Consider the following 14,054-nt stretch of genomic DNA (forward strand, 5'->3'; position numbering starts at 1 on the left):
TTACAGGCATGAGCCACCAAGCACAGCCGTAAAAAAGTCTTTTTGTATACTGAAGGCTCCACTTGGACAAAAATTTGCTCTTAAGGCTTTCTTTGAGATACACACACACACACACACACACACACACACACACACACAGCTTTTGATTATACCCATGAGGGACCCAAGCCTTGGGACACAGGGACCAGAAAATGACAAAAGCATGTAGGCAGTAGTAAACTATGGTTATACTTGTAACAAGTCATGAAGCTTTGGCTCTGAACAGGGAAAATGAAGCACTCAGGGATTCACTTCTGACTTCAACTACCATCTTTCAGGGTGAGCTCATCCAGGCCCATGTGCCATCTTGAAAATGGGAACAAAAATGTATGCCTATGATCCAGACTGATCATATAAAACTATGGATCCTGAAAGTACGTTCCCTCTTTGCAAGCCTTAGTGACTGGCATCACGCACAAATAGGCCTTTCAGTTTCTGAACGCAGATATTTTCAAGGACCTCTGAGGCCCAGGAGAGACAAACGTTTTCTCCATGGAAGGGCAGACTATTGGCCTCCCCTCTCTTACCCTCTGTGTTCCTACCTCTTTCTAGAAGGAGGCTGAGAGGGGAAGCCTGAAACCCCAAATCAAGTCCGCCTTCTTTCTCTGTGCCTGACCCAGGGCAAAATAATCTCCCTAATACTGTTCTGGATCACTGGAAAAACACTTTCTCTGGTCGGGGTACTACTGGCACTTTACATGGGGGGCAGTTTAACCGCAGGAGTCCGCTCTCTGAAAGGTGCTGAGGGAGGGGATTCTGACACCAGCCGACTGAGAGGAGCCCTGGCCCCACGAAGTCCCTCCCAGCCACCCTCCCTCTGGGATTAGCTGCCCTGACTCTGCTCAGGCGTCCCCAGCCCGTGCAGTCCCGGCTCGCGCACCACCATCGCCTCTGCAGAGCGCGGCCGCAGCCTGGAGCCCGCAGCCGGTAGCCCGCAGAGCCGCGCTGTCCGGGGCATCCCGGTGCTCGGCGTCCGTGGACCTGGGATCTCGAACCTGGGACGGGCTCAAAATCCACTCGGAACACTTGCATTTCTGTAGGTGCTTATTTCACATTCTTGTTTTTTCTTGCTTGCTCGAGCTGTTCGTGGGTTACTTTCTGCCTTAGTTAAACCAAAAGGGAAAGGCTGAAGGGGGGAAGCCCTGAAGAATTATTTAGTGGCTGCCCAGCCTCCTCTCCAAGGAGAGGTGTTAGCTGAGCGGATCTCCCCGTCCCCGACACTGGCCCCTTTAAGAAGCCAAGTCAGTCCTGATGCTGCTGTTTGTATTGCTAATCCCCAGGAGCCCCGTTTAAAAAAAAAAAAAAAAAAAAACAGAAGAAGAAAAAAGGGGAGGTGGGGGAACCGGGCAGCTGTCTCTTTAAATGTGATTTCCTTCTATTGTATTTGAATCGTGATCAGGAAAAAGGAAATGAAACCAGAGACAGAGGGAAGCTGAGCGAAAATAGACCTTCCCGAGAGAGGAGGAAGCCCGGGGAGAGACGCACAGTCCCCTCCCCGCCCCCAGGCCGCCGCCCCCGTTCTGCCCTCCGCGGCGAGCAGCGCCCGCTACCCGGGCCGAAGGTGCGAGGGGCTCGGGGCGGCCGGGCGGGCGTGCACCATCCCCGCGGGCGGCGCGGAGCCGGCGACAGCGCGCGAGAGGGACCGGGCGGCGGAGGCGGCGGGACCGGGATGGAAGGTTAAGTCCTGAGCAGCAGCAGCAGCTGCAGCCGCCCGGGGCCAGGCTGCGCGCCCCGGCCCCCGCCTCGGCCGCGGCGCGCCCGCAGCCCGGTGATTCGCTCTCTCTCTTTGGCATTTGAAGGGAGCGCGGTGACTGTCCTTGAGCGCGGAGGGGCGAGCTCGCCGCCGGAGCGCCGGAGCAAGCGGAGGCGCAGGAGCGGCGGCGGCGGCGCCCGAGCACCCGAGGGGGTCCGAGCCCCGGCAGCCGGCCAGCCCCGCGCCACAAAGGGAGCGCCCCTGCCGCCCGGCACGCCGCCTCCCTCCCCAATGTCCTCGGCCATCGAAAGGAAGAGCCTGGACCCTTCAGAGTAAGTGCGGCGCCCCTGCCCCTGCCACCCCCGGTGTCCACGGCCTCGCGTCCCGGAGCGGCTGGGGGACCCGGGCGGCCCTCGAGGGGACTCCAGGTGCGCGCCTGCGGCGTGCTCTTGGCCCCCTGTGCGGAGCGCTGGGCTCCCTCTTCCTCCCGGGTGACTTCGGGGGCGCTGGGAGAGGGACTGGGCGGTGGGCGGCAGGGAGAGGGGTCGGCTCGGCGCCTCTGCGGGCCACTCCAGGCTATCAGGACGCTGCCTAAAGCCACCGCGGGCCAGAAAGTTTGCACGGGAGCAGGCACAAGGGGAGCCTGGCGGCGTGCAGGTGCAGTCGGGAGAGCGTTCCGTGCTTGACTCGGCTCCCTTCTCACCTCTCCTTCTCGGCCCTTTCTCTTTGTCCATTTGGTCTTGGAAAGGGGAACATTCCAAGTGGAGGCCTCCAGGGTCCCCAGCGGCCGCCTTCCCGGTCCGCAGGTGGAGCCGCTGCCAGCCGCGCGGGTAACGGGCGGGTGAGGGGTCCGACCGTCCACCTCGGAGCTGGCTCTGGGCCTCCGGGGCTTTCTAGAGCAGCGAAATCCGGAGTAAATCTGAGTACGTGTAGCCCTCCTCGGGGTCCACCGATGGGGGCCTGTGAACCTCGAAAGTTAATGCACCATTTTGTGTACAGGTGAATTCTTCTAGGGAGTAGAGTCTCGTAGTTTCTAGCATAGTCTCAAAAGGGTTTGGGGTCAGGGAACCAGAGCTCTAATGAGCATTGACCGCATCTGTTTTCTGAGCCTCGTACTGGTTTGGAATGTTTTTCTATCTCTCACCAATTCTTTAGTGTTAACATGGGTAGCAAGGGGTGTTTAAGATATCATTTTCCTGTCAACGCAAATGCCCTTTTAAGAGTCATTAGCTGTCTGGTTTTGAGAATTTTTATTCCTTTGAAGTCCCCCTCTAATCCTTTGAAGGGATTTGTTACACAAGACCAAAGGAGCTGGTTAATGACTTGTCCATTTGTGCTTTTAAGAGACATTTGTTTTGTTTTTTCTTTTCCTGGTTTAAAAGAATTGTGCTTTCCTGCTTGAAATACCGCACACACACACACATACACCCTTCAATTTCGGCTTTCTATGGTGTTTATTTACCTGGGTTTTACCCTCAGTTAGCAGCATAAAAGCTCAGCATGTTCTCATAAAACACAGGAAGTACCACCATCCAATGAGAATATAAACATCACTATTCCGTCTTGAAGGTTAAGACACCAGTTCTGTAATGAGCTAGGTTTGTTGTAGCAAAAACCCCCACTTCCTTCAACAAATTCTCAGGAGAAAAATAACATTTCTTTTTAAAAGTATGTTTATGTCAACAATGGGTTTAAAGGGTGGTTTGATCACTTTTTAAAAAATAAACTTAAAATTACAACTGAGCTTTGAGTTTCAGAGACTGGGCAAGATCATAGTAACACAATAAGGGAGTGAATTGGATGAATTGGTGCCTCATGCCTTTTTGATCAGCAGAATTTAGTCACTAATCCTTTCAATAGAAGGTAAATCTGAAGGTTTCATTTCCCTGAAGGAAGTTTGCGTCTTTCAAAGTTTGTGCTTTTTCACTGAGGTTAGAAAACTGAAACATCCTAACTTCCTAACACAGCAGGTATCTACTGCTGGAGGCTCACCAGCTCCTTCCTTCACTTCACTATTTGCCCAGCGAAGATAGTTTCTGATCAAAGAGGGACAAGCTAGTTGAGAAATTGCAGCAGCACATTCTCCACCCCCTTAGAAATTGTTATGATTATCCCAGAAATCCAGGCTGAAATGATACTCAGGTGTAATATTCAAGATAAGGGTCTGGGAGAATATAAAATATTAATTTGAGGGTGAATCAATCTCATTCATTGTCTTGGATTGCCCACTAAGTATAATGTGATATTATCAATTAATTATAGAAAGACAGAGCCAATATCTTATACTTTACTTCTCCATCTCATCTCAGGCCATCACCATAACTCTTTTACTTTACGTTCCTCCTGTTGTCCAGTATCCTACTAGATGCTTCATTGTGTACTTCCTCAAAGCCGACTTGGGTCATTACAATCAGCATCTCCAAATTACAGATGGAGACTTGCCTAGCTATATGCAAATGAAACATTTGGACAGAAAGCCAGCCAGAATTCATGAACACAGAGATTCCCTTGCTATGCCACTGGTGGCCCCCACTGCCTCCCCTGTGAGTAACAAGAGCAGTTCATTTGAATTCCAGGCAGTTTTGCACCAGCTAAGGGCAAATTATCCTCTTTCACAGTCCTTTGGCAGCATCTGCATCGGGACATCCAATGTCTGTCGAGGTCCCATGAGTGGTTTTGAAAGCCCAGAGTAAGACCATGGGCTGTGGAAAGAGAAGAGATGCAATTCCGAGTTGATACACATAAAAACGCTAGGGTATTACTTATTAGAAGGGAAAATGGCAGTCCTTATATACAATCTGTAGAAACAAAGGAAAGAAAGCAAGGCTTCAGTGAATGAAACCCTGTCTCTACTAAAAATACAAAAAATTAGCTGGGCCTGGTGGCGGATGCCTGTAATCCCAGCTACTTGGGAGGCTGAGGCAGGAGAATGGCGCGAACCCAGGAGGTGGAGCTTGCAGTGAGCCGAGATCGTGCCACTGCACTCCAGCCTGGGCAACAAATTTGTAGCAAGACTCTGTCTCAAAAAAAAAAAAAAAAAAAAAAAAAAAAGAAACTATAGTTTTGATTTTTTTGAGCTAGGGTCTCACTGTGTTGTCTAGGCTAGAGTGCAGTGCTCACTGCAGCCTCAACTTCCTGTACTGAGGTGATCCTCCCACCTCAGCCTCCTGGGTAGCTGGGACTACAGGCTCATGCCACCAAGCCTGGGCAATTTTTTATATTTTTTGTAGAGACAAGATTTTGCCATGTTGCCCGGGCTGGCCTCAAACTCCTGGGCTCAAGTGATCCTCCTGCCTTGGCCTCCCAAAGTGCTGGGATTACAAACGTGAGCCACTATGCCTGGCCATTTTTCTTTTTTCCCAGATAAACTAACTTGAACTTCACATTTTCTTGTTCCAAAGATGATAATCTCATGAAGTGCTATTACACTGTATCTAGAAAGTGTGGGCATGGCTTTAACACTTCTAAATATTCACAAGAAAGGCTTCATTCTTCACATGACAGAATCCTCTGAAGTTGTCAAGAGTGTTATAGACATTGAGCCACCTAGCCTCCTGTCCCCAAGTATAATGACTGCTGGGCTTTGTGGGCTCAGACCAATTAGGACACAAGGTCACCTGGTAAGTTAGTACTAGTTAGAAATAGGAGACGTGGATTTATACCTGCAGGGCACCCAGGAGGAAACTCCCTTTGGGAATTTTACAGTTGGAAGAAGGTCTGGTTTTTGAAACATAATAGATTTTTAAGAAATAGATTTGTGTTTAAGGTTCCAGAGAACACTTGCTAATTATTACAAATCAACAAGTATTAAGTGTTTCCTGTGTCCCATTTGGGGGACACTAGAATAATTCCTTCCACTCGTTTATTTTCTTTTAGCAAAATTATTTATTTTTAAATGTTAAAAAAGTACTCAGATTCCAGTGAAGCAAAGTGAACAAGAGATACTATGCATGGCACATTAATGAAAGAACGCGTGTCACAGCCTATTAACAATTGCTGGATTGAGATGTCAATGACTGTTTAATTGCCTTCCACTCTCTTTGAAATAATCATTGCCCCCACTTCATTTTCTTCCTCAAATCAACTTTATCCGAATCAGCTTTACTGTTATAAAAATGTTCAGGTAAGGAAAGAAAGGCCTATTTGATGTTCTTCATAAGTGTAACAATGGCCTTACAATATGGGATTTTCCTCCAAGTATTCCTTCAGTAGGAAGAATGGAAAATGGAATTTCTGTAAAAGAGTAAAACTAGGAGAATTCCTATTATATCCTGATGGAATTTTTATTTTGGAAAGAGAAAGCAGCCTAAAATAATTTTTGGTCTCATTCTTCTTTCTTCCTCACCTCTGCTTTTGTGCGGGTGGGAAGGGCTGGAGGGAGGATGGCACTTTATTCAACAGGGGATTTGCAGATTCTTAGCTCTCTGGGTCGTCCGCTGCCCTGGTGGTGAGCGACTCTCTTAGTCCAGGGTGCCGCCTCTGAGGTTAGGCAGTGCCCTTGGGTCCAGGGTATAGGAGGAGGAAAATGAGGGAAATCTGTGAAGACAGAGAGGGAGAGTCAGCGGGGAGAGAGGGAAAAAGCAGAAGGAGACCAGAGGTGCCCAGGTAGTGCTGGGCATGGGCCAGGGGCACAGTGCCACCTGCAGTTGCCTTTGATGCCTCTTGGTGCCTTGTGTTGACTTCTTAGAGATCTAGGGAGTAAGGTCTGGCTCTCTCCCGTCTTAACCCAAGGTTGGTTGGGATTCTGCAATCTGGCCAAGGGATGTGTTGTCCTGTCCCTTCTCCCTTAGGTCACCAAAAGGCAGTCAGGTGAGGTACCCTGTCTGGCCCAAAATGATCTGGGACCCCCGGTGCTGGTCTCACCCTGGTGAGGCTGTCCCTGATGCTTGGCCTTCTCTCCAGGGAACCAGTGGATGAGGTGCTGCAGATCCCCCCGTCCCTGCTGACATGCGGCGGCTGCCAGCAGAATATCGGGGACCGCTACTTCCTGAAGGCCATCGACCAGTACTGGCACGAGGACTGCCTGAGCTGCGACCTCTGTGGCTGCCGGCTGGGCGAGGTGGGGCGGCGCCTCTACTACAAACTGGGCCGGAAGCTCTGCCGGAGAGACTATCTCAGGTACTCTCCGCGGCACTCCACTGGGGCCCTCGGAAGGGAGGCTGGGGGGTCCTTGGACATCTGCAGTCTGTGCATGTTGCCCCCGACCCTGTTCCAGGCTTAGACACCACCTATAGAAAGAGGTCAGGCTGCAGAAACTGAGTCTCAGCTCCCCTGCCGAGAAGCAGAGGGCATTTCTTCCTGTTTGAGAAGCATATTTTCAGGGTTACGTTCCTATGTGGTAAAATACTAATATCTTTAAAGGCAAGAGAATTGTAACCCCAAAATTCAGAGTTGTTCCCTTGGGGAGCGGGAGAAGCCAGGGGATGGGGTTGAGGAGGAGTACGCACGGAGGATCAGAGGAACTGGGAGTGTTTCTAACTTAGGAGGTGGGCTCTGAGGACCTCATTTGAATGCTTCAGAACACACACACACACACACACACACACACACACACACACACACACACACATATATATGTTATAAATATTCTTTTGTATGACTCCAGTATTATATGATGAGAAATTTAACAATAGAAAGCATGTGGAGCTCCAAGCATTGACTCATAGCAGAAAGGCGGTCTTTGAAGAACAGAAGGCAAAGGCCCTGCAGGCAGTTGGAGGTTCGAGTCCCAACACCGTTGCTTCCTAGTGGCCTTGGGAAAGTTACTTAACCTTCCTAAGACTCGATTTCCTCATCTGTAAAATGGGGATCATAATAGCACCTACCTCTAAGGATGTGGGGAGGATTTGATGGAATAATGCAGATAAACTACTTGACTCGGTATGGATCAAATAGATGTTAGCTGCTCTTATAACTTATCCTTATGACGTAATCATTATTTTCCAATCTAATGAGCAAAGGGATGGAAGAATGGAAGGGTAAAATAGGAACTCGACCACGCCAAGTAAAACAGGAGCTGAGGACATCTCCCATGCTTCCGTTGGCCATCCGAATTTTCCAGCACTCTGTGAATGCCTTTGCCTAGAATGTACTAGCGTTTCTAGTTTTCGAGGAGCTGCTGTGGAGGTAACTCTCTGTGCCCTCTACTGTCAGATCTGCTCAACTGTGTAGCTGTCAGGATTTCTCCGTCTTCCTGGAGCAGAGGGTCTATGAGGCATGCTTCCCTGATGCACCCAGACCATCCAACCCATGGAAGCTTGTTGAGACCTCAGCGCCCTTGGCTGCTGGGCCAGCTTTTCCCCTCGAACCTGCCCTCGGAGCATTTGACGTTACAGAAACAAAACCAAACCGAAAAACTGCAGGCAGTTTCACAGTGAAGGAGGCTTTACCTAAAGACTGATGGAAGAAGCCTTTTGTCCTTCTTGAATTCCCAGATAAAGTCCTTGCAGTCCTTGCAGATATGGTGGTTCCGAGAAAATAAGTAGGGTTTTGCAATGATCATGCTTATAATTTTGGTCAGTTTTCCTTTTTTTAAGTCCCAAAAAATAGAACTGGGATAAATACAGACCTGGTTTTGCTCACTCCCACTTTGCCAAGTCAGTGAGAAGGCAGACGGGTAAATGAATCCCATCGGACCCTTGACTCCATCCCTGTCAAATCATTTGAATCTTATTAAATGAAGTGCAGATTGAGTAAGGTCAGAAGAGCCCCGGCTTCTCCCTATCTCTACCGTTTTATATAACATTCAGGAATAAAACCATTGCTGCCTGGGCTTGTTAATCCTTTCCATTTTCAAAAAGGAGAGGAAGGAAAAAAAAAAAAACAGTCTGGGAGAACCCAATGTTAATTAACTTGTGTCTTGGTGACATGAAATAATTCTTCTCCCTGCCACATTCCTAGGCAACATGTTAATTAACTCTGCGTTAGTGCAGGCATTTCCAGCCATCCTTTAACATTTATATTATTGTTATTAAAATGGGCAGCAGAGAGCTTAAGATGGGACACCTCTTGACAGAGGAGAAAAATTGTCTTTTGCTTCAGGGATGGTCCTTTAGCCAAGATCTTGTTTACTTGCATTCTTGGTATATCTGGCAGGATCTTTGAACAGGCAAGTTGGAAGAGTGACTGTAATGGGGTTGAATTCTAATTCACCCCTAGGATAACTTGTCCCCATGAGGATTTCCAGTGGCTGAGTTGCCTGTTACAGTTCTTTTCCGACATTTCGCTTCAAATATTCATGAGACCCCCATGCGGAACCTCAACTCTGCTGTGTTGTTGGGAACCTGGGAGCAACTGTTCATGTCTGTGCTGAGCCAGATCTCCTTGGATCCCTTTTCACTAATTCTAGTGTGCTGGGAGTGGTGGGGTGGTGGTGATGGCAGTGGTTTTGCTTTTAACAGCCAGCACCTGAATCTGTTAGAGCCTGAAGTATGCCTGCCCCCGCTACACCCCCAACGGACCTTAACCAGTGACAGACATGGTAGGAGTACCAAGCCCTGCAGCCTTGCCTGAAGCCAGGCATGACTTATATTCCAGAGTCCCTCCCCTCTGAGGGACTTTGCCTGAGGTTACAACTTGGCTTGGCCTCCTCCCCTTCCCTCCAGCCTCCCCTGCTGCCTTCCAGGTTTTTCCTGAGAATGCATCATTCATAAATCACTGGCACATAAATCCTTGCCTCAGGGGCCACTTCTGGCATATCCAGCCTAGGATACCAATTCTTGGTGCCAGAGGTTAATGTTCAAGTAAGGTGTCAATTCCTGGCTTATTTTTTGCTAATACTAGAATCTCAGAATCCCAGAGCTGGAAAGGGCTACAAGGGCCTTCTCTTTCAGTTCCCTTGCTTTACGGCTTAAGTCACGGAAGCCTGTGCAGGGGACTCCGTTTGCTCAGGTCACCTGGTAAGTTAGAGGTGATGCTGGGACCTGAACTTGTCTCTCACATATTCGTCCTTTGTCCTTCCCTTCATTAGCTGCCTGATGTGGATTGTAATTTACCCCCTGACTTCCCTTTAATAAGCTCCCTCCTTCCTTAAGGATCGCCCACCCCAGGCGGTTGGATTCATGCCATGCACACTGTTTTCTCAGTCGTTCATCCTTGCTCAGGCCCAAACTTAACTTACAGAACAGTCAGGAAACCAGAACTGTCTTTCCACTCCGTGACCTCCAATGTGGCGGTTACCTGCCGCTCCACCATCTGCTACGTTGGGATAAAATGTTCTCCCCCAGTAATGAGTTTGCTCCCAGGCGGTGCTTTGGAAACACTCGGAAATCTTCAAATGGAAAGCAGGATTCGGAGGAAAATTAGCTGGCCCTGGCCCGAACAATGAGCTCTCCACTCATGGACCACCTCTTCTCAATTCCATTAATTTTGCCCAAATATTGCAAAATGTGTCAACTGCCCTTACGTCTCCTACAACCTCTCAGAATGTACCAATTGATTCTCTGATATCCTGAAATCAATCAGAACTTCCAGTAAGAGCAAGCACTCACCTAAAACTGTCCTAAAGGTTTTATGTAGAAACCACCTGCTAATATGCTATGTTTTCAGCCACGAGTGAAAATTACTTCCTGCAGCAAGACTGGTGCAGCTGGGAATACACCCAAAATGTGTTAAAACATAAGCAGCGTTGGCTTAGCCCTTGACCATGGGTGCCCTGACATGCTTCGTTCGGTTGTTCTAACAGCTGAGTGGGGTGGAGCCTATGATGGCTGCTGTTTCACTGAGGCTTAGAATCAGAGGTCTCTCCAGGGTCACTCAGGGCTGGACCAGGACATTGAAGCTGGGTCTACTCTGCTTCCGGTACTTGTGTTACTGCACTTTTGCTGTTGATTCTCAAATGTCAGCCTGCATCCAGTCCCCCGGAAGTGTTCGTTAACACAGACTACTGGGCCTTCTCCCCAGGGTGTTTCAGTTGGGTAGGGAGAGAGGAGGGCTGAGAATTTGTTGGGTTTTTTTTTTTTTTTTTGAGTCAAGGTCTGGCTCTGTGACCCAGGCTGGAGTGCAGTGGCATGATCTCGGCTCACTGCAACCTCTACTTCCCGGGCTAAAGCCTCCCACCTCAGCCTCCCAAGTATTAATAGCTGAGACTAGAGGCATGCACCACCACACCCGGCTAATTTTTGTATTTTTTGTAGAGACAGAGTTTCACCATGTTGCCCAGGGCGGTCTCAAACTTGTGAGCTCAAGTGATCTGCCTGCCTCAGCCTCCCAAAGTGCTGGGATTACAGGTGTGAGTCACTGCGCCCAGCCTGAGAAATTGTATTTCTAACAGGTTCCCAGGCAGTGCTGATGCTGCTGGTCCCAGGACCAACACTTTGAGAACCACTGCACTGAGCCCTGCCATGTTCTATCTCCCACCTTGACACTGAATACTGCCTGAAATAAGTGACTGATCAACTGAGGCTTGGCAGAGTCTTGGTTTAAATGTCAGAAAAAAAGTTTCACTTTTGATTCATGACAATGGGGCAGCAAGGGCCGTGAATTAAGATCTTCCATTCATGGCGGAGAGATGCTGTTTGTCCTCTATATCTCAGAGGCGCGATTAGCTGTACTGCGTGATTTCTGTGGAAGTCCCTGTCTCCCAGCAGCTGGGGCCACAGCGAATAAGCAGGTGGAGATGTGCTTTGCAGCTTACGGAGGTATTCAAGGTCAGCTCTCCCCATGGGTAGAATCCGTGGCTGTTGATATGATAGAGTTTGGGAGCCTCAGAAGAATGCCCATTTTATTGCATTCCTGGTCAGTACCCTCTCAGAGGGACCCTTAGGGTCTCCTTCCAGCTGCTCTTCTGAAATGAGGATTCCCCTGGGAGGGGACAGGTAATACTTGCCTAACTCCTTATCATAGATCACATCAGCTGAGAGTCTCGCCCACAGAGGAGCAGCCAGGGGGCAGCCCAGGGGAATGGTGAGCAGTTGCTGCAGACGGCGAGAGGGCTCAGAAAAGGGAGGAGTTACGCCAGATCCAAATGCCAGTTTCATCTGAGTTCCCTCTGCCTGCTCGGAAAGACCGCACTAGCCGGCCCTCCTTCTGGAGCTGTCCTTTCCTGGCTTCCTGACATCCTGAAAGTTCGGCCTCCTTTCTAGGGCTCATCCCTGAGCCCTGTCTTCCAGGATTGTCCCTTTCACTGTCTTCTTAGCTTTTCTTTCTTTTGCCCCAGGCTTTTTGGGCAAGACGGTCTCTGCGCATCCTGTGACAAACGGATTCGTGCCTATGAGATGACGATGCGGGTGAAAGACAAAGTGTATCACCTGGAATGTTTCAAATGTGCCGCCTGTCAGAAGCATTTCTGTGTAGGTGACAGATACCTCCTCATCAACTCCGACATAGTGTGCGAACAGGACATCTACGAGTGGACTAAGATCAATGGGATGATATAGGCCCGAGTCCCCGGGCATCTTTAGAGAGGTGTCCACTGAAGACACCGTCTCCATGGCATCTTCGTCTTCACTCTTAGGCACTTTGGGGGTTTGAGGGTGGGGTAAGGGTTTTCTTAGGGGATGGTAGACCTTTATTGGGTACCAAGGCATAGCATCCAAGTGGCATAATTCAAGGGCTGGCACTTCAAGGTGACAGAGGACCAGCCCTTAAGGGAGAGCTCGCGGCCACAGCCATCTGTGGTAACTGACATGATTAGCAGAAGACAGGAACATTTAGGGGCAAGCAGGCACTGTGTGGTCATGATGGAATTTCATATCCACAGATAGGGAGTTGTTGTGTAAAGACTTGTTGTGACTTTGATGCTTGCAAACTAGAGATGTGCAATTGATTTCTTTTCTTCCTGGGTTTTGTAACACCCCTGTTTCAACGACTGTCCTCCACACAAGGGAAGGACAGAAAGAAGTGGCCATTCTTTTTTTCTTGGCCTCCTTCCCAGGGCCTTAAGCTTTGGACCCAAGGAAAACTGCATGGAGACACATTTTGGTTGAGAATGGAAACCACAACTTTTAACCAAACAATTATTTAAAGCAATGCTGATGAACCACTGTTTTTAGACACCTTCATTTCGAGGTGAGGAGCTCCACAGATTGTTTCTATACAAATATAAATCTTAAGAAAAAAGTTGTTCAACTATTTTATTATCCTAGATTATATCAAAGTATTTGTCGTGTGTAGAAAAAAAAACCCAGCTCTGCAGGCTTAATAAAAATGACAGACTGAAATGCAGTGTTGTTTATTTGATTATGACTTATAATTTGGGATGGCGGGGAAATGCTCTGCTTTTTGTATTGTAAAGGAGAAGTAAATAAGCAATTTACTCTTAGGTCAAATAAAAACTTCCATGGATTGCAAGGTTTTGTATGAGGCAGGCACATTTCTATATTACTGGCAATTATGTAACAGGTCATCATGTAGCTCAGAGGAATGTAGAATAATTAAATTGTTATTGTAAAATATGCATTTCACTTCAGCATTGTATGGAGTGAGTGGAAGGCAAGATCATTGCCTTTGGGAAGCTTGTAACCTAGAAAGGACACAAATACATAAAGCAGATTCCCTTTGGGAGAGAAGGTAATTACCTAGTTTGAAATGTGGCAAAGATGCTGAGCTTGACACTTCGATTTTCCAAGACGGGCGTCTCAGGGTGTTTTATGACAAGTGGTTAAGAGGACCTTTACTTTGAGGATTTAAAGCAGGCACCTTGGTTTGTGTGTTTGCCTTCACCCGAGTCAGGCCGCCCCCATGAACTGATGCAGAGCGCCACCTGCTGGTCATCACCTCGAAGCGCGCTAGCCCAAGAGGGTCCCAATGAAGGACAAACCTAGATGAAGAAGAAGCTTTTCAATGATTTCCTTAGAGTACTGGGAAATGCAAGAAGTCTAAATGCGTTTAGTTATTAAGACACAAGAAACATGCAGCTAAGGCTACAGTTAACTATAAGATTCCTTTAAAATCTTCCTAAGGTTTGTGATCTTTTTTTAAAAAAAATTTTTTTAAATCCCAGGACAGAGAGACAAATGATTTTTTTTTCTTCTAGTGAGAAATAACGAAGTCACGGCTCTCTTGGTCTGTAAAATGCTAAAAGTGGTTGGGAAATCTGACTGCGTAAGGTGGCCTATTTAAAACAAATCCAGTTACGTTGCATTCCAGCTCACCTGGTGGAAAGGCGCTATCAGAGACGGGATGTTTGTTCTGAGTCAATAGTTCTCAGACTCTCTGGGGACCAGCAGAATCCACATCACCTGGGAACATACTATAATAATATAATAAAGAAACAGGGCCGGGCGCGGTGGCTCAAGCCTGTAATCCCAGCACTTTGGGAGGCCGAGGCGGGCGGATCACAAGGTCAGGAGATCGAGACCACAGTGAAACCCCGTCTCTACTA

At 48.3% G+C, this 14,054-nt stretch overlaps 1 protein-coding gene across 3 annotated transcripts; it reads left to right on the top strand.

Annotated features, from left to right (window-relative positions):
• Positions 1-902: 902 nt before the first annotated feature.
• LMO2 (LIM domain only 2) lies at positions 903-12,891 on the top strand. 3 transcript variants are annotated; one of them, XM_077961088.1, is made up of 5 exons: positions 903-1,075; positions 1,439-1,715; positions 1,839-2,064; positions 6,635-6,850; positions 11,889-12,891. In XM_077961088.1, exons 2-5 carry the CDS (start codon positions 1,709-1,711, stop codon positions 12,106-12,108), a joined length of 669 nt encoding a protein of 222 aa, XP_077817214.1. In that variant the 5' UTR covers positions 903-1,075; positions 1,439-1,708; the 3' UTR covers positions 12,109-12,891.
• Positions 12,892-14,054: the final 1,163 nt, after the last annotated feature.

The sequence above is a fragment of the Macaca mulatta genome, chromosome 14 (genome assembly GCF_049350105.2).
Source record: "Macaca mulatta isolate MMU2019108-1 chromosome 14, T2T-MMU8v2.0, whole genome shotgun sequence".
Lineage (NCBI taxonomy): Eukaryota > Metazoa > Chordata > Mammalia > Primates > Cercopithecidae > Macaca > Macaca mulatta.

What these genes read in the sequence shown, in the direction of transcription:
- LMO2 (XM_077961088.1), top strand. An exon ending in AAGAGCCTGGACCCTTCAGA is followed by an intron (nt 2,065 to 6,634) that starts GTAAGTGCGGCG and finishes CCTTCTCTCCAG; the next exon opens with GGAACCAGTGGATGAGGTGC. An exon ending in TGCCGGAGAGACTATCTCAG is followed by an intron (nt 6,851 to 11,888) that starts GTACTCTCCGCG and finishes CTTTTGCCCCAG; the next exon opens with GCTTTTTGGGCAAGACGGTC.